The 24044-nt window shown below is 42.9% G+C and overlaps 1 protein-coding gene across 1 annotated transcript in view; it reads left to right on the forward strand.

Annotated features, from left to right (window-relative positions):
• The window catches only part of SORCS3 (sortilin related VPS10 domain containing receptor 3), a 3021596-nt gene that overhangs the window by 2802025 nt on the left and 195527 nt on the right, over positions 1 to 24044 (forward strand). The window contains exon 21 of the mRNA XM_069611752.1: positions 20850 to 20973. Coding sequence (XP_069467853.1) covers positions 20850 to 20973 — 124 coding nt within the window. The remainder of the gene's footprint in view (positions 1 to 20849; positions 20974 to 24044) is intronic.

Here is a 24044-nt window from a genome sequence, read left to right on the forward strand (position 1 = left end):
AGAGATGTGGATGGAGAAGGAAAGTGTGGAGTCAAAGATGACCCTGAGGTTCTCAGCTTCGGAGGTGCGGGTAGGAGGAATTCCGTCTTGCTGGCATTCAGACAAAGATAATTGGCAGCACACCAATCTTGAATGGCAGTTAGGCAGAGATGAGAGAGGCAGAGGAGGTGCCAAAGGCAGCCTGAAAATGAGTTGAGTGTCTTCAGCGTAGCACTGGAAATTTCAGCAGAAAATTGCAATGCAGTGGACGAGAGTTGCAGAGTATTGGTTGAAAAGCCAGGACGAGAGGTTAGACCGCTGGGGAACACCACAGATAGAGAGAAAGATAGATGATAGGAAGGATCCAAGTTGGACCTGGGAGGGTTGATCAGAGAGGAAAGAGGTCAGTCAGGCCAGAGCCTGATCAGTGATACCCAGGTTATCACAGAGACGGTTGAGCAGGATGGTATGGTTGATCGTGTCGAAGGCAGAAGTGGGATCGAGGAGGATGAGGACAGAGGGAATGTTGGAGTCAAGGTTGGAGAGCAGATCTTCACAGATGTTCAAGAGAGCAGTTTCCATGCTTCTGGCAGCTCTGAAGCCAGACTGGTGGTCATGGAGACAGCCAACAGAATTGGAATGAAGGTTAAGCTGAGAGATGGCCAACTTTTCCAGGAGTTTGCCCAAAAAGGGAGTAATGTAAATTAGCCGATAGTTAGCTGGACAAGAAGGATCAGCTGTGGGTTTCTTGAGAAGAGGATGCATAAGGGAGTGCTTCAGAGGGAAGGGGTAGGATCCTGAGGCAAAGGAGTGATTGCAGAAATCAGCTAGGGCCGGAGTGAGGGTGTCAATGTGGTCCTTGATGGTTTTTAGAGGAACAGGGATGAACCTGTTTTGACAAGGCTTTCATACATCCGACTTGTCTAGCAACCTTGTCAGGGGAGAAAAGAGGAAAGGATGAGAAGGATGGTAGGGAGTTACTAAAGGAGGGTCAGCATGTACAGATGAGAGGGAAGAGGGGGGGTGGGGGTGGAGAGGGTGGACAGGATGTCCTGGGTTTTTTAGATGAGTTGAGAGGCAAGGGAATTGCAAAGAGCCTGGGAGGCAACAGGAGGGGTAGAGACTGCATCAGGGTTGGCTTGCACATTGCAGATTTTAAAGAGTTTGTCAGAATTATTAGATACCTCAGAAACACAAGCTTGAATGTGGACTCTCTTCTTGGTGTGGACAGAGAGTCAGTATTGTCTTTGTAGCAGACGACAGGCCAGTTTGTCAGAGGATGAACAAGAAGCCCACCATTTCCTCTCAGCCACCCTACACTTACGTTTAAGTGTCGCTAGGTCAGAGTCATACCAGGTATAGCACTTGGCTTTGGAGTTCAAACAGCTCCTCATGACAGGGGCAAGAGCATCAAGAGTTTCAGAAATTGAAGAGTAGAGCAGAGACAGGGCTGTGTCAGGATGTGAGACAGCCAGAGGTGGAGGGGGCAAGAGAAAGTGGCGTCAAAAGCCTCAGCTTACACACGCTTCATAGGCTGGATGTCCGAGAAGGTAGGTGGCAGTGTTGGGGTATGCTTGGCTTGCGGAGAAGAGAGGGAGAGATGAGAGGAGAGGAAGGAGTGATCACTCCAGGAGAGAGGAGTGGTTGCAGGGATGGAGGTCAGAGGATATCAAGACATCTAGAGTGTTCCCTTCAGAGTGAGTCAGACCAGAGGGGAGGATGGACAGGGAGAGGGAGTTGCAGAGCTCACGGAAGAGTAACGAGGATGAACAAGGAGAGTGTAAATGCATATTGAGGTCACCGAGGAGGAGGAGTTGAGTGGTAGACGCCAAGAGGGAGCAGGAGAGGTCCACCCACTCAGAGAGAAATGAGGTGATTTGAGGAGGCCGGTAGATGGTAGCGACAGTAAGAGAATGGATAGGCGAGAGAGAGAGCCTACAGACAAGGCATTCAAAAGAGGACTAGGTCTGAGTGGGAATGATAGAAGCAGGAATCCACTCAGGAAAGATCAGGGATGCCCCTCACTGGACCCAGAGGATCTGAGTGCAGAGAGAATCCTGTAGCCATCAGGGAGGAGAGTGTCAAAGCTTGTGACAGAGCTGGCCGTAAACCATGTCTCAGTAAGACCAAGGACAACTAGGTCTAGTTCTTCAAGGATATGGCATATGTCAGAGGAGTTTTCGACAGCAGAGTGAGAGTTCAGAGTTGCAATATGAAGAAGGTTGCCAGCCTCAAAGACCTTCCGGGGAAGGGTACAGATCAGAGGAATGCCCTGCATAGGAGAAAGAGCCCAAGGACGGGCAGAGGAAGAGGAGATGAATTCTCAATCCCGTCTCACATCAGTGCTTCACACACCCTAACATATCTCTAATCTCTTCAGCAGGAGTCTGAGTTGTAAGTCCTGGCTTATTTCAAATGTGTACTATACGAAAATGTGCACCACCTAAATCTCCTACAACACAAAATAATCTCTTTCCATCTCCCATCATCTGGTGCTGCATAGAGTCAACTGGTCATCACTGAGTCAGGCTCTTCATATCAGACAGGTTTACCTCCTCACCCCTCAGGATATTCTCACTTCAGCCTGTTAAATATGTGTCTTCTTCTGATGTTACCCCTCTTTGTAACTACCAGGCCCTGGTGTTGCCACACCCTACTTCTCCTGGGGTGTCACTATCACCTTCTGCACATATGCTATTTCCTCCCACACTAGACTTACACTCTCCTGTCCTGATGTTATCTTCTCCTCAACCCAACAAGCTTCTTTTGGCATTTTCACATCCTCTCTTTTAACATGTTCTGCCTTCTCTTTTTCTTCCTCCTTTCTTACCAACTCTTATTTGGTGAATACCTTCTCCTGTATAATTCCACCCCCTAATATTAACACCCACTCCACCTTCTTAAATCCTACCACTTGCTTCTGCTCACTCTCACCCTAATGTTATCACCTTGTCCTCCTCTCTTAGCACCTCTGTTTGCTCAAATTCACACTATGATGTCACCACCTCCTTTGTGACCCTATTACCTCTTACCGTGTCCCCTTTATCTTCTCTGCTGTCATGTCTTCAAACTGTAGTCTCCATACTTATCTAAACATGGTCCTATTGCTACTAAAGACCACACTGAGAAACTGGGGATTGCGGACATGGCTGGATCTCTAGTATTAGTCTGAATTTGTGATTGGTCATAGGTGAAATGATGGGATTGGTTGTTCTCGCTCTGTACAGCTGGGACTGGTTTTGGCATCCTGGGAATGGGCCAAAACTGTAAGAGTCACACCCACGTTTCTGAATGTTAGTTGTCCCTTTCTGACCTTCCCTGGTCCTGTTGGTGCTAAGCTGGTGCTTTTGTGGTTCAAGTGTGTGAATTAAAACTGCAGAACACATTGGGTAAGCTTGTCAAACACTTTGTTTCACAAATTCCCTTGTGTGTCTCAGTAAAGTTCAACAATGCATTACTGGTTTGAGACTTTCATTCCTAGGATCAATGCATTGGTAGCTCTGTTCCCCACGCTGAAATTTCAGTGATTGGAAAGTTGGAAACTGGCACAATTGTCTCAGGAAGATGTCCTTGTGAAATTACTCTTTTGAACTGTCGGGTGCAGCAAAACACTTACTTCCATTGCTAAGTGAAACAAAAAATCCCTTAAAGATAAAGTTGTCCCTTTTTTAGTATTAGAGGATTGGGTCTGCGTATAGAGATCTTCAGGCATTTGGTAAATAGGCAAGGGGTTATAGAACCATTGTCGAGCATAGTCTCATAGGGGTTTGCTTGGATGTACATTTCCTGTCTTGTTCTATCCTACTTGGTTGAAGGGCTGGGAAGTACCCAGACCCGCAAGTTGTCATCTGTCTATTTGATTTCTTCTTGAACACAATAGCTCATTACCATTATGGTTGGCATGGTAAGATGGACAAAAGCTATATGTCCCAACTGACCACAGACATAACCTTGGATATGGGGACTCTCTGAGGTAGTTTGTGCCACATTATGGATATCACTTCCTCCAACAACCTTCCCAGGTACACACACAGAATATGGTTTTGGAGTCTTACTGCTGTTCCTGGGATTTTGTGAAATAGTCAACTGAGTCATGTTCTTGGATAGGTAATCCAGTGGTACCTGTGGTCCTTCAATAAATCTGTTGTGTCACCTAGATACTATCAGATCACTGGCTTTCTAACTGTCTTGTCAGTTTGAGTATGTTGATTCTGATGTGCCCACTGAAACCTTATGTAAGTTTGGATAGCAAGCTCCAGAGTTGGCTTGTATAGCTGCCTCACTCGTATCAGTATGGTTATGCTCCAAAAACATGTTTTCTTTCATTGTTAAACCACTGGCAGTTGTCTGGTAAGTAGATCAGCAATATAATGGCGCGAGCTGGTCTTCTCCGGTTGGGCAGCCTCTGCTATTCTTTCAATGTTTTGGAAGAATGTTATGCTATGTTATGTTGATTTATACCACACACTGCTGACATTTCCATTGTTTCTAGACACTGCCATGGCTCTGCAAGGTACATTGGGGTGGTTTGCTAGGAAGCAAGAGAAAATAAGGCAGGCGATGTGTTCATCTGTTGATGAGTGGAGAACCAGGAGTATCTGGCATGTGTGTGTGTGTGCTTTCTGGGTTTGCTTTGTGTCGTACATTGAATGTTTGTCTCCAAAGGGACGGCATCCAGTGATTGTGTTCTTGTATGTAGCAGGCTATATGGTTTTGTGTGTTGGTTTGAGAGTGATGTGTGGTCTTGTTGTTTTAGCAGGGTGGTTTGGAAGAGACCTGGGTGTGCATGGCATGTGTGTAGTCGGGGGTGGGTGGTAGAGAAAGGAAAAGGTTAATAGGATTTGGGTGATATCTAGATATTGTTCAGCTATGCTATAGGTTTCTTTCTAGTGAGTTCACCAATGGATAGGTGTGCAGATTCTGGCTGTGGTTTGCGGATTACATGGGTTGATGCGGCTTTGTGGTGTTCCATGAACCGTTGCCACATTTTTGTGAAATGTATCACTTTATTTTGAGGCAAAATGTGCGGGTAGACCCCGGGCACCACCCCTTACTTCCATTTATCCCTCACCCCCATATATACCCTAACCCTATTAACCATCTGCATTTTGCTGCTGAAAAAAGTACAAACAAATTCCCAAGGTAAAATGGATTCAGCTGTCCCATTCCAAACATTAATTATATAAATGGGTTACATGTTAAGAATTAGTAGATTAATTATGTTAGAAGTTAGATATTGGTCCCTACACTACCTGTACTTGCACTACCCTGACAGGGTAAGTCACAGGTTACCCCTCAATTGGTTTTTATGAATTCTCAATCCTGTCTCACATCATTGTCTCACATACCCTAACATATTTCTAATCTCTTCTGCAGGAGTCTGCGTTGTGATTCCTGGCCTATTGGAAATGTGCACTATAAGAAAATGTGCACCACCTAATTCTCCTACAACACACAATAATCTCTTGCCTTCTCCCATCATCTGGTTCTGTCTAGAGTCAACTGGTCATCACAGAGCATGCTTCTTCGTATTAGATAGTTTTATCTTCTCTATCTCTCGCTCTCTCTCTCTCTCTCTCTCTCTCTCTCTCTCTCTCTCTCTCTCTCTCTCTCTCTCCCCAACTGATGCCTTTCCTCAGAAAGTGATGTTCCTGTTAGAGCTGCCCTTTCTCCTCTGACGTTATTCCATCAACCTCCTCTATTCCACTGGTACAACTATCACCCCACCTCAGGATATTCTCACTTCAGCCTCTTAATTATATATCTTCTTCTGATGTTACTCCCTCCTTGTAACTACCAGGACCTGGTGTTGGCATTGTCTTCTTCTCCTGTGGTGTCACTATCTCCTTCTGCACCCATGCTACGGCCTCCCCCACTTGACTTACTCTCCCCTGTTCTGATGTTATCTTCTCCTCTAGCCAATAAGCTTCCCTTGGCGTTTTCACATCCTCTCTTAATGCTTGCAATTTAACATTTTCTGCCTTCTCTTTTTCTTCCTTCTTTTTTACCAACTCCTATTTGGTGAATATCTTCTCCTGTATAATTCCAACCTCTAATGTTAACACCCACTCCACCTTCTTAATTCCTACTACTTACTTCTGCTCACTCTCACCCCAGTGGTATCACCTCGTCCTGCTCCCCTCTCTGCACCTGTTTTTTCTCACATTCACACTCTAATGTCACCACCTCCTTTGTGACCCTATTAACTCTTACCATGCCCCCTTGCTCTTCTCTGATGTCTTTTCTTCAAACTGTAGTCTCATTACTTATCTAAACATGGTCTTCCTACTATTATAACCCACACTGAGAAGCTGGGGATTGCGGACATGTATACTGTATTGCATCCTCTTCATGTCTGGATCTCTAGTATTCGTCTGAATCTGTGACTGGACATAAGTGAAATGATAGGATTGGCTGTTCTCCCTCTGTGCAGCTGTGTCTGTTTTTGGAATGCTGGGAGTGGACCGAAACTGTAAGAGTCACACCCACGTTTCTGAATTGTAGTTGTCCCTTTCTGGCCCTCCCTGGTGCCTTTTCTGCTAAGCTGGGGCTTTTGTTGTTCCAGCGTGTGAATTAAAACCTCAGAACACACCGGGTAAGCTTGTTGAACACTTTGTTTCACAAATTTCCTTGTGTGTCTGGGAACATTTAAACATTACATCACTGGTTTGAGACTTTCATTCCCAGGAACAATGCATTGGTAGTTTTGATCCCTATGCTGAAATTTCACTGATTGGGAAGTTGCAAACTGGCATAATTGTCTCAGGAAGATGTCCTTGTGAAATTACTCTTTTGAACTGTTGGGTGCAGCAAAACACTTACTTCCATTGCTAAGTGAAACAAAACATCCCTTAAAGATAAAGTTTTACTATTAGAGGATTGGGTCTGCCTATAGGGATCTTCGGGCATTTGAGAAATAGGGAAGGGGTTATAGAACCGTTGTCGAGCATAGTCTCATAGGGATTTGCTTGGATGTGCACTTCCTGTCTTGCTCTATCCTACTTGGCTGAAGGGCTGGGAAGTACCCAGACCCACAAGTTGTTATCTGTCTATTTGGTATTACCCAAATTGTTCGAACACAATTGTTCGAATGACCCAATTGATCGAAAGTCAAGGGTCCGAATTGACCTTTGCACAATTGACCGCATATATATATTACTTTGGTTTTATATATATATATATATATATATATATATATATATATATAAAAAAGGGGATTCAGATATGTAACAATTGACCTTCACAATTCGGGCAATTGTGCAAAGGTCAATTGTGATTCGAACAATTGTAGTTCGAACAATTCGTATACATCCGTCTATTTGATTTCTGCTTGACTCAATAGCACATTACCATTGTGGATGGCAGGGTAAGATGGACAAAAGCTGCATGTCTCAGCTGACCACAGCCATAACCTTGGATGTTGGGACTCTCTGAGGTAGTTTGGATATATCTTCCTCCAATACCTTTCTGGGGTAAACTCACAGAATATGGCTTTGGAGTCTTACTACTGTTCCTGGGATTTTGTGAAACAGTCAACTGAGTCATGTTCTTGTGTAGGTAATCCAGTGGTACCCGTGGTCCTTCAACAAATCTGTTGTATCACCTAGATAGTATCAGTTCACTGGCTGTCTAACTACCTTGTCAGTTTGAGTATGTTGAATCAGATGTGCCCACTGGACGCCTATGCAAGTTTGGATGGCAAGCTCCAGAGTTGGCTTGTATAGCTGCTTCACTCATATCAGTATGGTTATGACCCAAAACCATGTTGTCTTTAATTGTTAAACCACTGGCAGTTGTCTGATAAGTAGATCAGCAATATAATGGAGCTCTCTGGTCTTCTCCGGTTGGGCAGCCTCTGCTATTCGCTCAATGATTTGAAATAATGTTATGCTATGTTACGTTTATTTATACCACACACTGCTGCTATTTCCATTGTTTCTAGACACTGCCATGGCTCTGCAAGGTAAATTGGGATGGTATGCTAGGAAGCAAGAGAAAATAAGGCAGAAGTTGTGTCCATCTGTTGATGAGCCGAGAACCAGGAGTATCTGGCATCTGTGCGTGTGTGCTTTCTGGGTGTGCTTTTTATTGTGCATTGAATGTTTATCTCCAATAGAGAGGCGTCCAGTGATTGTGTTGTTGTATGTAGAAGGCTATTTGGATTTGTGCGTTGGTTTGAGAGTGATGTGTGGTCTCGTTGTTTTAGCAGGGTGGGTTGGTAGATACCTGGGTGTGCGTGGCATGTGTGTAGTGGGGATGGATGGTAGAGAAAGGAAAAGGTTAATAGGTTTTGGCTGATATCTTGATATTGTTCAGCCATGCTGTAGTTTTCTTTTCTATGGAGTTCACCTCTGCATAGGTGAGCAGATTTTGGCTGTGCTTTGGGGATTTTAAGGGTTGATGTGGCTTCATGGGGTTTCATGTACTGTTGCCACATTATCTATATCTAATGCATTTTTGCCAAATGTAGCATTTTATTTTGTGGCAAAATGCGGGGAGACCTCCGACACCAACCCTTACTACCCCTTATCCCTCACCCCCATATATACCCTAACGCCATTAACCATCTGCATTTTGCTGATGAAAAAAGTACGAACAAATGCCCAAAAAAATAGCATTCTGCAAAAGTACATTTGGCGAATGTGGGCTACACACATCCCAGGAAGGTAGATCATTGTGTAGAATGCGTTGATCTATGTTCATCCCAGGAGATTGAATAACCAGGTTTTCGGTCGAGTTCCATAGTTTGGCTATGAGAATGGAAAAGGTAGTCCCTCCTAGTTTCGTTTTCTCGTAGTGTCTTGATTCTATTTGAAGGTTAATGCCAGATCTTAAGGTTATTCTTTTTAAGTATCAGGTGATCTATGGGAAATGCAGATGGCTATCAAATTGATTTGTTTCTTAACTGATGGGGTCTGGTTATCATTGTCCAAAAAGGCTGTTGGTTAGATCTGCCGCTGACACCCTAGTACTCGTTGGTTTTCATCCAGGAATGGGATACATAGGGTAGTGGGTCGGATGAGCGGGTGTTACTTTTGTATATGAAGCTGAATCACTTGTTCTGAAGAGCTCCCACTCAAAGTCACTGTTAGATTATTGTGGGTCCCACAAGTCATCATCACTGTTGGTTGGTCAGTTGATATATGGTTTCCACCTTTCATAAATGAATTATAGCTCAGAAAATCCTGACAGGGTGCATGGTAACCTATTGTGTGTACTACCTGGGTGAAAACATACTGGGATGCTGAGACTGCCTCTAGCAGCTACTATCCCAAACAAACCGAGCAGCCAGGATGATCCGCAGTATGGTTTAGTTCCTTTCCCTCAGAATCATCACTCTTGTCCAAATGTCTCTTTTATGGGGGTGTGTATGCTGCTCAGTCAGGCATTAGAAGCAAGCAAAGGTCCACATTTTAAAAGGGGTTACTTTATCCCTCTTGCAGATTTGGTTCTACTTATAGAGATCTTTTAGTCGCACTCTATGATGAAGTGGTTGTACAAATGTTGCCCTGGAGGGCTACAAGGGTGGTTTAGGAGGAGTATACATGTTCAAGGATGCTATGCACTAATTGTCTGGAGAGATGGGGAGTAACCAGACCCACTAGAATGGCGTGTGATGAAGTACTGTGATTGTATCGTGAAATAAGATCGAGAGCAAGGAAGGCTCACATTGTTGCCCTCCTTATAGCACCCCTGTCCCCAACATCCACTGTCTCATTGTGGCACCCAGTCCCCAGATTCATCAGCCTGCCAGTCTCTGCATGCCCAAAATGCTTCTGCATGGGCTATTATGACATTTAATTGTCCTCAAATTTCATTAAGGGGATGCATTTCTCCAAAAGAAACATAGTATTTGCGCCATGAAAGCTGGTACTTTTAGTGTGGTCCATTATCTTGGGAAAGATTTGAAAGGAATATGTAGTGTTTGTTAGAATTATCCCTTTAATCATCAAATGACTGAACCTGTCTTCATTGATGATAAGGATGTGATTCCATTAAATTTATTGGAATAGTGCACAACTTCAAAGATGATTAGGTAGGCGGCAGTGGGGAATGTATTCCGTCTTCTTAAGCTTTCTATTTTTTCTCACATTATCAATATTCATATATACATGTGTGTCTTCTTCCATCAAACGATGGTTATATAATCCTGGATAATGAAGAACATTTGGTTTGTTTTGACTGCAAAGTTTACATTTGATCTCTTGTGCCATTTCTGCATGATAAGTAATTGGCATAACTGTATCTTATGTACTGTGGACACTAGCTAGATACGTGTCTTTCAATGTTAGCAAGATGCTCTCATCCTAACTCGGTGGTCTAATTCTCCAGTATCCGACAATTCATCCACATGCAGCACAGGTGTCAAAGCTTAATATTGAAGTAGGTATCATTTTCATTTCTTTGCAATCACATGAACATTACACAGCAACACGTGCCAGAACGGCCATACAGAAAGTGTGAGTCTTTGTGGCAAGTAACAGGAACTTCAGTAGGCGAAATAGGAAAGTATTTCGAAACAGGAACTGTTTTTATTATTCAACACTACCAGAATGTACCACCGGAAGAATTGGGATTCCAGAGAAAAGACTGTTGGGGACATCTGAACAGAAACTGTAGGTTGAATCCAACAGGACTGTATTGTCGTATACATTATTCATTTATTTATCTGGATGTGTCCTATATTGAGGCATAAATCACCTTGCACCTTCTACTAAGCACTTCTGTACATAAAGCCCTATACAAGAAGAAATAGACATTAGAAATAACACAGCCATTAGCTACAGACAAATATTCGAGAATTTCTGTGATTGGATAGGTGACACAGTAGATCCTAACAGCATGCCAGATCACTGCCAGTGCGAGGTTGCTTTGTGGACATCTTTTGCGATGGATTATAAAAGGGCACCGAGTGGTAGGAGATGGCAGTCGATCAGTATGAAATGTCTGTTTTTAGCGTACGCCTACATCTATTCAATCATCGGCCAGAACACTCAGACATTTCTGACTCAAACACTTCCTGACTATGCTCAAAAATCAGTATTAAAGATCACTCAGCTGAAGGGTTACACCCTATATTAGAAGGGTTTACGAAAAGGGGCCCATGTAGGTGCTCTGTATCTTTAGGTTAACCTGTAGTAAGCAGGCAACTAATGTGGCATGTATGTGAAAAGGGGGAACTATACTAACACCAGAAACTCATCTGTATAGTTTTCGAAGCATACACCTCTTCATAGAAAGGAGAATAATGTATGTAGTAGGTAGGAAACAATGTAGGCATAACATGTTCAACTTACTGCAAGTGAGGTCAGTCAGTGAATATGCACTGTTCCACCCCAAAGCTCTCACTAATCATCCTTTATTATTTGTTCTTCTTTTTGTTTTCCTTTATGTTCCTTCATCATCATCATCAAATACTTTATTTGGCATAATGTCATAAATGAGCACACTCAAAAACAAAACAAATACATACCAACATTATAAAACCTTCAAATTTATTTCATACAATTTTCAATTCATAGCCACAAGTTGTGCTCAATACAAAAGCAGATGGTTATATACAAACAGTGTACAATTATTTCATAGGTTGAATATAAAATACAATTTTTAATTCAAAGGCTCAATACAAAACCAGCTCACATCAGTTCCAGCTCTGACTAAAAAGTAAATGAACTAAGTGCAAGTGCTTGACACACATACTTGTGATTATTAGGCATCTTAGTCTCGATTGCTAAATTTAACTAGCTACATATAGGCCCTCATTCCGAGTAGGGCGGTAAGGGATACTGGGCACCGGTAAGGAGACCGGTGCAGGTAATCCCTTACCGCCCTACTACGAGGTCCCTTAGCAGGTCCTTTCCTTAACGCCTGGTCTGACCAGGGGTTAAGGATGGGACCCGTTAAGGGACCTGGGCGCAATAACGGGCTTGGCATACGCCGGCCCGTTCTTTGCGCCCTCCCCATTCCCATTGAGCCGTATGGGGGCTCAAATGGGAATGGGGAATGGTTTGGTAAATGGGGACTTACTGGTCCCTCCAAGGTCGGAAGGGACTGGTAAGTCCCCATTGTACCATACCGGAGTCGGTACCATTATGGGAGGCAGTCATGGCACAAATAGCGCCATGACTACCACCATACTCGGAATGAGGGTCATAGAGTTGCAATATAACACAAATGTGCCCAATCCCTGCCCAGTATCTGACCAAGGCAACAGTTAAGTTGAATTGCCCATCTATTGAGAGTTTCAGACGAAACAAAAGAACAGGCAGACATCAAAATGTACTGCTATGATAAACAAATGGTCCGCCTCTGACCAATTTACGATGTTCCATTAATGGACCTCAAGTGGTGCGCTCTTCTAAGCCATTATCTGTGCAAGAACGTTGCTACTTCGAAAATGGTTGCTGTATCATCAGTCCTCTTGCAGAGAATCATGGCCTTGCTAGAAGAAGCAACTCTTAGAGGTAGAAGCATTGGTCTTGGGTATATCCTCCTAAAGTTTAGATACAATGGGGAGGGTATAAAGAAATGTTCTTCTGTGTCTAGCCTATTTCTGCAATACATGCATTTATTTGTTCAGTACTCTAGTATCCCATGAGTTTGCTCTGTAACCGGACAAAAGAATACCAACCTTCAATTTAATATATGCATATACCTTGGTTTCAATTAATCCAAGTAAAGTCTCTAGCCCATAAGGAGCTTATTTTCCCAGTAGGTACTCAGGGACATTATTTATTTGTTGGATAGCACCCATTGCCAACTCAGTTGCCTTTAGGAAATAGGATAGATGAGGAGGAACCTGTAGCCAGGCAACACATGGTGAGAGAGCAGACTTACCTGCTGATGAAGAAATAGTTTAATGGCCACCAGGTTATTGATGGGAAGCAAGCATAAGTACTGAGTCTTAGGGTCTGATTTACAAAGCATTTTTCCAATTGACTTTTCCCATTAAAAACACTTTTATAAATCACGCCCTTTGTCTCAATGCCATCAGATAATGGACTAATGCAATATATGGAGTCTGCACTGGATGGCTAATAATGTACACCAAGACAGTGGCAGATACTGCCTAATGTATTATATGTGCCACACATATTTGAATAGTTCACAAACTAATTTCGTATGAATGTATGCATTCTGTACCACTTAGTGGTGTGGTACCTCTTGCATACTTAATGGACCAGAAACTGACGAATGTGCTGAGGAAGCATGACTTGCCTGGTGAGATGGACAAAGGTCAGCTGGTGAAATGTCTGCTGAAAATCTTGCCTGGGTGGGCAGGCATTATCAAAGTGAAAGGGAGCATAGAATACTGAATCACATCATTTCTAGACTTCAGAGTAAACGTGGATACTTGTCATCAGCATATGGAGAGGTATTGGAGGATGCAGATTACTACAGGAGAATCCACTTAATTATTTTACAAAGGTTAACACAGTAGATAGCTCCTTCAACCTGTGGCCTCACCTCCTACAGGGGACTGCGTGTTCAATCTATTAATCAACGCCATACTACAAAGATGATTTGTCTACTACATCTAACACTTAGCGATCCACCACCCACAGAACCACTTGAAGTGAACTTTATCACCTCCTCTCAAGGTGAATAGACACAATAATCGTTAAGGAAGCTTGGTCTTCTGTACCTCTCGGTTATTGACCAGGACCTGCTCCTTTCCTGCTCCTTTCCTGCTCCTTTCCTTCTCTTTTCCTATCATATCAAAATCTAGAAATGGACTCCTTCAATCAAGGACATGTCAGAGAAAGTCTTTGGGCCTAATTCCTTTCCTCTTTTTCAATATGTTTTGCTCTTACCAACCACTAAACTGGTGGAATATTCCCCCTTACACTATACGCAGTCCCCATCCGATGGCCTGCAAGTTCTAGCTCATTAAAGTCAGACTCCAAATCCCTCCCGCTGATACCAACCCGCCACTGCAACAATCACAGCTTTACAAACACCTGTGCCTGCTTTATGGATAACATACCCCAGTGTTACCTCCACCCTTGAACAGAGAGGTCATGTGGTGCTTCTGAACTGAATGCATCACAGGATTCTGCATCAGCCTCACCCCACTAACTGTCCTCCCACCGTTTTTATAGACATTTACATGCAGCAAGGGCATAATTATTGGCACAATGTTGTTCTTTAACCCTACTTATCTTTATCTTATCCTACATTACCCTAACATACCTTGCCTAGCCTGTGGTTCAAATTACTAAAATCGGTTGCCTGCGTTACTAATTCCTTCCATAATAAAATATTCATATCCTCACGCCTACCCACGTTCTTATGTTATACATAAATACTACTCAGACACTTTTTTGTGTGAAATCCTTTTGTTTATACGTGAAAGGTAAAATGTAATTCACATTATTTAAGTGAGCCTGACATTTTTATTGTAAAATGTTCCCTACCAGGATGTATTAATTGTTAACATGGACCTTTATTTAGTGTAAAACATGAACTGTGAGGAGAAAATATTATGTAAACAAACAGCCACCATTTTGTATGACACAACACACTCGCCTTTAGCTGTAAAATGGTGTATAATGGAACAGTCCCGCTGAAGTGGGACTCTTGTCAGGACACTGGACATTGTGCCCTAAAATTCTGACCCATGCCTGAAAGAGATCCTGACCCCTGGCAACAAGGGAAACATGGAGCTGACAACTACAGTTGAAGAAAAACATGATTGTTAGATGAAAAAGTGAAACAAAAAAACATTGAGGTTGTTGCTGACTCACGCACCTGAATCCTGTCAGGCAGACGGTCGAGTTCTTCGGAGTCCGGTCAGCTGCTGTTCCTCACTGCCAGAGTGAAGAAAAAACGTGTGATCTGCACTTGACTGCTGCTCCGTTACCTTCACTGCATGACAGCTCATCATCGCTGAACAACAATAAATAAGGCCTGTCTGATGATAGGCTGTTTATTGCTGCTGCACTTTTTAGAAAGAGAAAACATAGTGACTGTAAATCTGGGCTTACTGTGTCAGCATGGAAACTCCTGTTAAAAAAAAAAATTAACATTTTTTTTTGAAAAGTTTAAAATAATATGTCTAATACAAGAGTTAGCTTCAGAGGCTTATTCATTCTTAACATGTCAAACGTAAGTGCTGATTACTAAAGGAAGAGAAAGACAGTCCCAGATAATGAACAGGCAAGGATGTGTGTGTAGGTGTGTTTGTTCTGGGATTTCTGAGAAAAATGAAAGACTATATCCCTCCTGCTTAGTTGATGAAGTAGACTTGCAGCACCTCCAGAGAGAAATATAGTAATAAAGTAAGAAATGCACTCACAGGCTCCCCTTGCTGACATGCACATAGTTGGTAGACAAGTTAACCTCACAAACATATTGTTGTCACCAGAGAGGAAGGTGGTATTAGGTGCAGATCAGGCACACAAAAAAGAGAGAAAAAAAAGGAAACAAACCAGTAACTTATATACTTGCAGCACTCTGTTCCTCACAATCCTGAAGAAAACAGCTGTCTCCTCGAGGCAAGGCCTGATTAACTGGTGAGCTGTTGGCCGCCTGTGCATTTGTGTGAGTGCAAGGAGGATTGTTTGTGGGGACTGTAAGAAATAGCACTGAGGTTCACAGATCTATTTCATGGGAAATGCAGTGTATGACCTCACTGAAAAGAGAACCACCAAAAGTACATCTTTTCTTCACCACTCGTGTGAGTTTCCTGGCTGTGCCATCAGGGCGTTTTGGACGCAGCGGGACCAATAGCCCATACGCAAGGAGCAAACGTCCTGCTGCTGACAGGTGTATGGAAAATAAGACTATAACATGTTGGCGCCAAGAGGAAAACCAAGCAAAGATTTTATGTTTAATATGTTATATCTTGCCCATTTACTCTCACGTATAAAAGTCAACATTGCAAAGAGAAAACTGAGTCCTTTGTGTCACCTGCGACCTGCTGGAGGAAAATAATTAATGGAAAGGAGATAGAGATGGAAGAACAAAAATAAAAAACACATTTTCCTTGGGGAGAGACAATTTTGTGCTAAAGAAACGTATTAGGTGTCAATATAAGAAAATAAATGTGATTGGGAACTTGATGACTGCCACCCAGGTGCTATGAATAAAGCAAAGACATACAATGAAATGTCGAAGAAATTATGCAAGATGGAGGTAATCATCCCTGATGTGTCTGTTGGGACAATTTGTGCCTAGAAAGAAGTGGATCCCTCTCTTGGCTCATGCAACACCTCCTAGGCAGCAGAGAAAGTGAGGAAGATTAGATCAAAAGAGGAATCCTAATGTGACGCCAATTAACCCGTGGGTTGCCAGGCCAGCAAGAAACTAAAAGTAATAAATAAAAAAAGGAAAAAGAGAATAGAGGTCGAATAACATAAAAGGAAAGGAAAGACAAATTCAGTGCCACCTGCGGTTTGTGGGATATGTCAAATGAAGACATACACAGCAAGGAAGGCAGCAAAAAGATGAAACAGAAGACCATGGAATCCAAAATCAACGGTATCCCATGGTTAATTCCCTAAAGTTCATCTACCCCACAGGGATACCCCAGGATGCTCATCACTGACCACTGCAAGAGGTATACAACCAAGTAAAGATATTTACAATTCTTTGTTCATCCTCTCCCCATCAAGGAGAACTGCCTATAGTCCTTACTTCATGAGAACCATCAAGAAACCCTTTTATTAAAAGCCATCCATGGTCAGTGGGTGTCCACCTTCAAAATAAACCTTATACATGTTCAACATATTCCACTGGGTGAGACCTGCCTCTTTTTCCTCCCGCAGGAGGGCATGAGAGGAAACCCTCCCATCAGAGTCACCCGCGGCACTGTGGGTGCAAAGAAAATGTTCATCAAAAGAAGCATTCATTAACTGGGATGCATGCCAGGGACACAAGTATGCAGGAACACATTTATTTTTCTTATTGAGGCCTCTAGCTGGTCGGATGAAGGTGTTGGACACACTCTGGACATGTACATTTTCTTTTAAAGAAATTATAAAGAAAATGCCTATCTCTCCCTGTTTCTAAAAGGGATTCCCAGCCTATCTAAAGTAACCAAAGGTGCTCGTCTGCCACCCAGAAGTCCAAAATAAATGTTCCCAGTCCCAAACCTAACACTACCTGACCCTACCACGAATAGGAACAACTAAATTAGGCCAAAAGAATGCCTCTCATCTCTTGGGCGTCTCCCTTTATGCCTTCTTGCTAGCACCTTTGTCTCAGGGCTGTTTTGCATTGTCAATAACACAAATGTATCTTTTATGAAATATGGTTCTTATGCTGATCTTATCTGACACCCTCTTGGGGTTTTCCTCATGAGCTCCTGTAGCTCATATCAACTGTTCATCGGTGTTGTACCCTCTTTGCTGTTATGCTTATATTGACTATCCTTGTGATATTGTCTCACAGCATTGCCTTGTCTTTGCGTTTCTCACATTCTTGACATCTAACCTTTTTTAGGTTTGATTTGACTAGAGCCGTATGAGGAATCCCTCTCTCCTGGATTCTCTCTACTGGGTTTCTTGTCTTATCGTTCAATGCACCTGCCGTCTCAATTCACATCCCTCATTACACTTTTGGATGGGATGTTTTCCCATTCTTCAACCATGAATTCAGGTGGCTGTTTCCCTCCATCCTAGGGTATTCGCTGCCACCTTTCTTCAGTTTCCCATTCAGCCTGTGTGTTATATTTTTACTCATTCCTTGCATAGCCAGTCTGGATAACTGCCCAAACATTACCCTCATGGCTTTCACACATTCTTCTCCTCACAAAAGTGTCCCCACCAGTGGCCTCCCGCTTCTCTGGTTCACCCCTTTACCTGCATTTGTACATGGTGACGTTGCGGGGCTCTGCACTCACTCTGGTAACCTGCTTTTCTTTTTCGTTTCTCGGTGCCAGGCTTCTTCAGCTTCCCACTCCTGGTGTCTGTGCATGCTACTCTGCTCTACGGATGCAGTTGGGTGGAAGCTGTCAGTGCTTCAAGCTGCAATGGTCTTGGTGTTCTTAGACGGCTGTGTAGCCCACCACGGTATGGTCATGGTCATGCCACCATGTCGGACAGGTTTTCTCTACCTGTTCTCAATGTGGCTTCTCTTTCCTCTATCTTTCCTTTGTTTCTCCAAATCTCCCGTTTTTTGAGCTGGTGTTCTTTAATTTCTGGGAGGTTGCATGGGAAAGTTAATTTCAATGAAGATAGATTGTTTTTTATTTTTTCCCTCACGCTTTTAAATATTCCTGTTTGAGGTCTAATACTGTTGATTTATATGCAAAATATAAAAGATCCTCTTTTTGGGGTTGTTAGACTCTACATGGTTTGTTAGTATTATTTACACCCAATCCTCTGCCTTCCTGTTGGTTTAATCTTGTTTTATATATGTTCAGGGGGAGCTTTATATTGAGGTTTTCCAAGTATTATTTGTGCAGGATATTACCTTTCCTTGGTGCTTCATTTTGTCCAGGGTCACATGAGTGACAGCCACACCTTTAAACAAAAATTAAGGTATGCTATGACAGTGTAGGGGTCTCCTGCATTTCGGAAAGGTTGCTTAAAAAATGTTTCTTCCACATGTCTTTCCATCGGTGCTGTAGTTCTACAATAGTGCTTAAAAGCACCTAGTGCTTCCCACATTAATCTTTTATCTTCTATGTTTCTTTTGTAGAGGGACCTTACAAACAACCTGTACGAAAAAAACAATCCAAAGGCCAAATAACCCCTGCCTCGGTTTGCAAGGTGTTCTATATGCAAAAGTCTCAGACAGTCATGTAGAACAGACACAGAGCTTGTCATGCACAAAGAAGTTACAGGTTATATAGCGGGAATTCTCACATTTCCATACATAGGTTAAAAAAGTAATCACACTGCCCTCATTGGCTACCACCTATATGATATGGTAATACCTCTGCTATAGTCCCTGGACTGGTTGGCCAAACTTTATCTATGCCATTCTCCTATACACATGGTCCACTACATCATCACTATTGAATCATAATACATGATTGGTGTGCAGATAAACTGCTACACTAATAATTCTTGGCTGTCAGGTGATGTGCACCCCTCCGACCCAGGCACAGTCAATGTAAGGATGGTGAGGTCAACTCTGCTTTGGTAAAACAATGGGCCTCGTCAATATACCAGACACCTTGTATAAAATGTACTGTTCCAGACAAGTCTCCCCCTTATCTCCTTTAAACCCCAGGTGTCCAGTAATGACGTGACCAGACGACCACTCTTGAGTCTTGTTTTCAGGGATGTATTTGCTTTGGTTATGCGTCTATGTGTAATTCAAATGGGATGACCGCTGCTTGGGTGAGGGCAGTAGTGCTCTAAATCTTCACATATCCTGTTGGCATCACCAACCATTGTGCCCTATTCTCATGAATGTGTGCTTCAAAGGGGGCATCCCGGCTTTCCCTCCCCACATCTAACATTTCATTACCAGCATCCTCAAGATCTGCCGCTGGATACAATTAGCTTGTATCTCTGCAGTGCAGGTGCCTCTGACCTTGGCTTCTCTCTTGGGGGATGGAAAGGGGATTTTTCTTGGGATTGAGTATGAATTGTGTTGTAAGTGCCAGGTATGGTTCTTACGATACAAAAGGGGTGGGACACATGATTTTCAGCTATCATGCTTATATTTTGGGGGTTGATTGGCAGGCCATCAACAGGTAATGTGTTGGTTGGTGAAAGGAAGCAGGGGACGTTATTTTTACTTTGTGCGTTGGGGTGCGGGGGCAGGGCACCAAGCATGCACTTTTTGATGTATGGTGTTTGGAGGTAAAATAATAGGGATGGTTTTATGTTGGCTGTGGCTGTAAAACACCCGGAATGGGTCATGTCCTTTTGAAGGAGGCAGGATGGCATGAATGGGTCTTGTGTTGTGAGATAGCTGGACACCAGGTAAGGGCATTTGTATGGCTCAGCTTGTGTTTGGCTCTGAATGACAAGTCAGACCCCTAGGTTCTGCTTTGGCAAACCTTTGCACGTAAATTATTTGGATCTCACATTATATGGAACTACACTTGGTTGTGTTTGATTTCCTCGCAGGTTCAGCTGCTTGAATTGTGCATTATTATTTCGGGGTCTACGATTCATGCATTGGCTGTCAGTGGTTGCATTATGTTAGCTTTGCATGGTGGCCAATGAAACCTGTACCCTGAGATGCCATTTCATTATGGTTAAATGCCGTGTTTACAGTAAAAAATGACTTGCCTTATTTGTACTGCTAAGAGCCCTAAAAGGGTTAACCCGTGTTTTTTTTCAGGTTCAGATTAGCGATGATGGATATACGCTTGTGTAGAGAAACACATTATAAATGCCATATCATATCATAGTGTACATTTTTTGTAGCATGGCCAACTTTCTAAATACAACGTTTGGGAATATGTATTATTTTTTTGCATGATATGATTTAGATGGGTGTTAATGAAAAATAATGTGTAAACAGCATGATGTTAACTGTGGTGATGAATACAGCTCAGTGCAATGCATTGCTGTCTATTATGAACGATCTTTCTATCAAAGCGAGAAACAGTGTTTCACATGCAATTGGACACGCATCAGTTGTTCTTGGGGGTTGAGTGCTGCAGCTCAGAAACATTTTTAATCTGCATGAGTAGTGGAATAATTCCGACAGAAGGAATAATACATGAAGGTAGAGAGAGGATTTTTGGAAATCCACGTTTTGATCTCTGGCAGACAAATGAATAATGCTATCACGGTACATACAAATGAAACATAACATTATTGTAGGTCCCTATGGAGAGCCAATGCTAATTTCGTTCCAATTGCTTCCACATTTCGCACACAGATAAACGAGTGTTGTGAGCGGGTGTCTTCCCCTGAGTAAAAAATAAATAACTGATATGTTGTGCTTGCATTTTACAGCCCTTGATAACCTTGGACAGCAGCGTCTCTTTCAAGTTCCATACAGAGGGCATGCACACCATCACGGTCCAGGTGTCTGCGGGGAATGGCCTCATCCAGGACACAAAGGACATCGCCGTACACGGTACTTACACGATCACTCTAGTGGAACGCATGTCGAAAACAAAATGGCGGCGAGTGTCTGTATGCACAAATAATGTCTACTTATGAAACTAATAGGACAGACGTTTAGGTGCCTCACAAAGAATGGAGGACCACATTGCATCAGCCTGTGAGCTACGAAAATAGATACAATATAAGGGGGTGCAAAAGCAATGAATTCACTCATATGGCATGCATTAAAGGCAGTGTCAATACAGTGCAAATGAATATGAGCTTCTGCTAACAGCATTTGCTTTATATTGTGATAACCTATAGATGGCATAACACCCTGTATATGTTCTGGCAAACTCCCTAAGGGATGTTTTGAAGAACAGAGGTTCATTGACTCACTTAGCATTTTTATTTTGGCACACCAAAATGTGTCATTTCTGTTTAATCTGCATGCACTTCAAATGCCACTAGTTCTTGCACATGTAATGATTGTCAAAACATTATCAAGTCGCTCTATATGACCTATTCAACTGGGCTTAAAATGGGTGCTGTACCAATTGGTGATTCCATTTATGATGTCATCATTCATGTCATGGGTAGCATAATGTGTGTTGTCATCAGTGATGTATTCATACTGGTACTTTATTTGGCTTATATAGAGTTTTTTCCAACACGCTCTACGTAAACGATTTCACAAATAAGTGAACTAACAAAACCAAATTTAAGAAGACACGGAGAGGAGATCGTCCTTCAGATGAGATTGAAAAAGAGACAAAGATGAGGGACACTTAATAGGAAGCAAGAGTTGTTCAACTATCTATATGCTTGTAGCAAAAAGGAAAGGAAGCGAGGCTATGCACATTAATAACCAGTGGACCAATATGCAGGCCGAAATATACATTGTTCTACTGGGGTGTCTACAGGTGCATTCCGCCCACCCCAAGTATCACACAACATGTTTGTTTTGGTGTTGGCAAATAAAAGGCTGTGGAATTTTATTTGTACAGATATGGTCATAACAATAACATAGTCATAATCACATATAGTATACTGTACTTTTGGGCATTGGGTCCTGAGGTTACCCCCTCTGGCCCGTGCCACCTTCCTTGTCGCATGACTTATGTGTGGTCACCGTACAGTGTCCTGTCTTCTTTTCTCCTTGTTCTCTCACTTTTTCTAGGGTGGGAGGGTTTTTGTGGAAAAGAAAAAGGACGAGACTCTGCGTTTGCAGTGTACTCGTTTGTTTGGGTCCCCATGCAGGGCCCAAAACTAATTTGTGTTTTCCTGCTGAACATGCAGCTCCTTATTTCGGACCCAGGGGCTGGCTCTGGTTCCTTGTTGTGTACGTGTGAGGGCTGTGGTGCTTGGACTGTCTCAGCACCCGGGGGTGCTTCTCTTTGTTGTGCCCTGCCTCCCTGGTTCCCTCGCATCCTGGGAAGGAAAGGCAAGGTGTTGTTTCCCACCTGGCCCTTCATTCGTGTCATCCCAGCCGGTGACTGTGTGTCGCCTTGTGGGAGTGGTGGGGGAGAGGGAGAGAACGGCCCTGTTTGTTGGGCTGCTGCCCGCCCCTCTCCACAGCCTGGCTGCCATGGGGCACAGGTTAACTGGCCTCGCTTTGTGCCTGACAGTGTTGCCCAGAAGGAGCAACAGATAAGAGAAACTCAGATTGTGACGTAAGTGTCCGATTTGGGGAATAAAAAGAAATGGGCAGGGATTAATAAGGGAGCCAAATTAAGACACTTAGAAAAAAGTATATAAAGGGAAATATCATGGGCGACTGAAAGGAGGGAATGCAGCATCATAAAGGGAGCAAGGAAACAGAACACTAGTAGACTGTATGAAGATGGTCCAACTAATAGGCTGGCTGTTCAAGTAAGGAAGCAGCACAATTCTCAAGAGAGAAAGGAGTCAAAGGAGACATAGGAAGTTTAGCAGTCTGAAAGGAAAGACAAGTGCACTTTACAGATAGTATATATGTGTGGATATATGAGAAGAAAAGGAGAGCAAAGAGTAAAAAATGACTTCAGGATTACTAGCAGATCTATTCAGAAAAATATGAGACAGTGGCAAATAAATGGCAGGGGATGTGGGAGAGTTTGTGGAAGTGGAGGTAGAAACAAATAGAACTTTGCTTTAGAGGAGTTAAGGTGCAGGAATGTGTTGGGCACCCGTGGTCGGATGGCCGTGAGTCAGCAGCACAGAGTAGTGGGCAGAAATTCAGGAAAGGATGTGACGGATATAACATCTGGGAGTCATGAGCATAAAAGTGTTGTGAAAGATGAATGACAGACGATGGTGGAATCATATAAAGAGAGAACATAAGTGGGACAAGGACAGAGCATTGTCGAGCCCCACACTGATGTGGAAGAACAATCATTCCGTTTCTGAACATAGCCTAAAGAATTATTTCTATATCCTCTCCTGTGACATGCCTGTTTAATTCTTTTTTTTAAATTTAATACACACTATTCACACCCCACTGCTCAGCCCCGGGGTGCTTAGCTTATAGCAATCAAGCCTGCAGTGATTGGCTGAGTCACCGTTGACCATGGTCCATTCGGTCAATCAAATCTGGTACATCCGCAATCATGGGCGTGCATTTCGTGCATTGCTCTATTGCCCTATTGGCCAGTCCGAGCCTGCTGTGCTGGTCACTAACAGGAAGCCTCTCACTGTGCAGATAATAATGATGGCCTGGCATAAAAGTGATTGAAGACCTCCTCGAACCAATGCAATGTTTTCAGAGCTGGTAAATGGAACCTCGGCTATAGATGCTGTGTTCTGCTCTGCAGAATTGAAAAATGGTAATTGCCAGTAAACAGTAAAGTCTTGGTGTACAGGTGGGGCATAGCGACTGAGGAGGTTTCTTAGGGGGACTTTCGTAGGATTAAGATACAAGAGGAATTGTCATAGTATTTGCAGTGTAAGGCATAGAATTATTCTAACCTCAATCTGTGCTCAATATCTCTCAATATGTGCTTCCAACAGGTTCTGCATTGCAGAAGGTTCAGCAAGGCATTAGTATAGACATTTTCTATTGTTTAAGAAAATAGGTTTACTATATGAACATGTGTTTATAATTTATTAACAAACAAGCACATA

The sequence above is a fragment of the Ambystoma mexicanum genome, chromosome 8 (assembly GCF_040938575.1).
Source record: "Ambystoma mexicanum isolate Mex_15411 chromosome 8, UKY_AmexF1_1, whole genome shotgun sequence".
NCBI lineage: Eukaryota > Metazoa > Chordata > Amphibia > Caudata > Ambystomatidae > Ambystoma > Ambystoma mexicanum.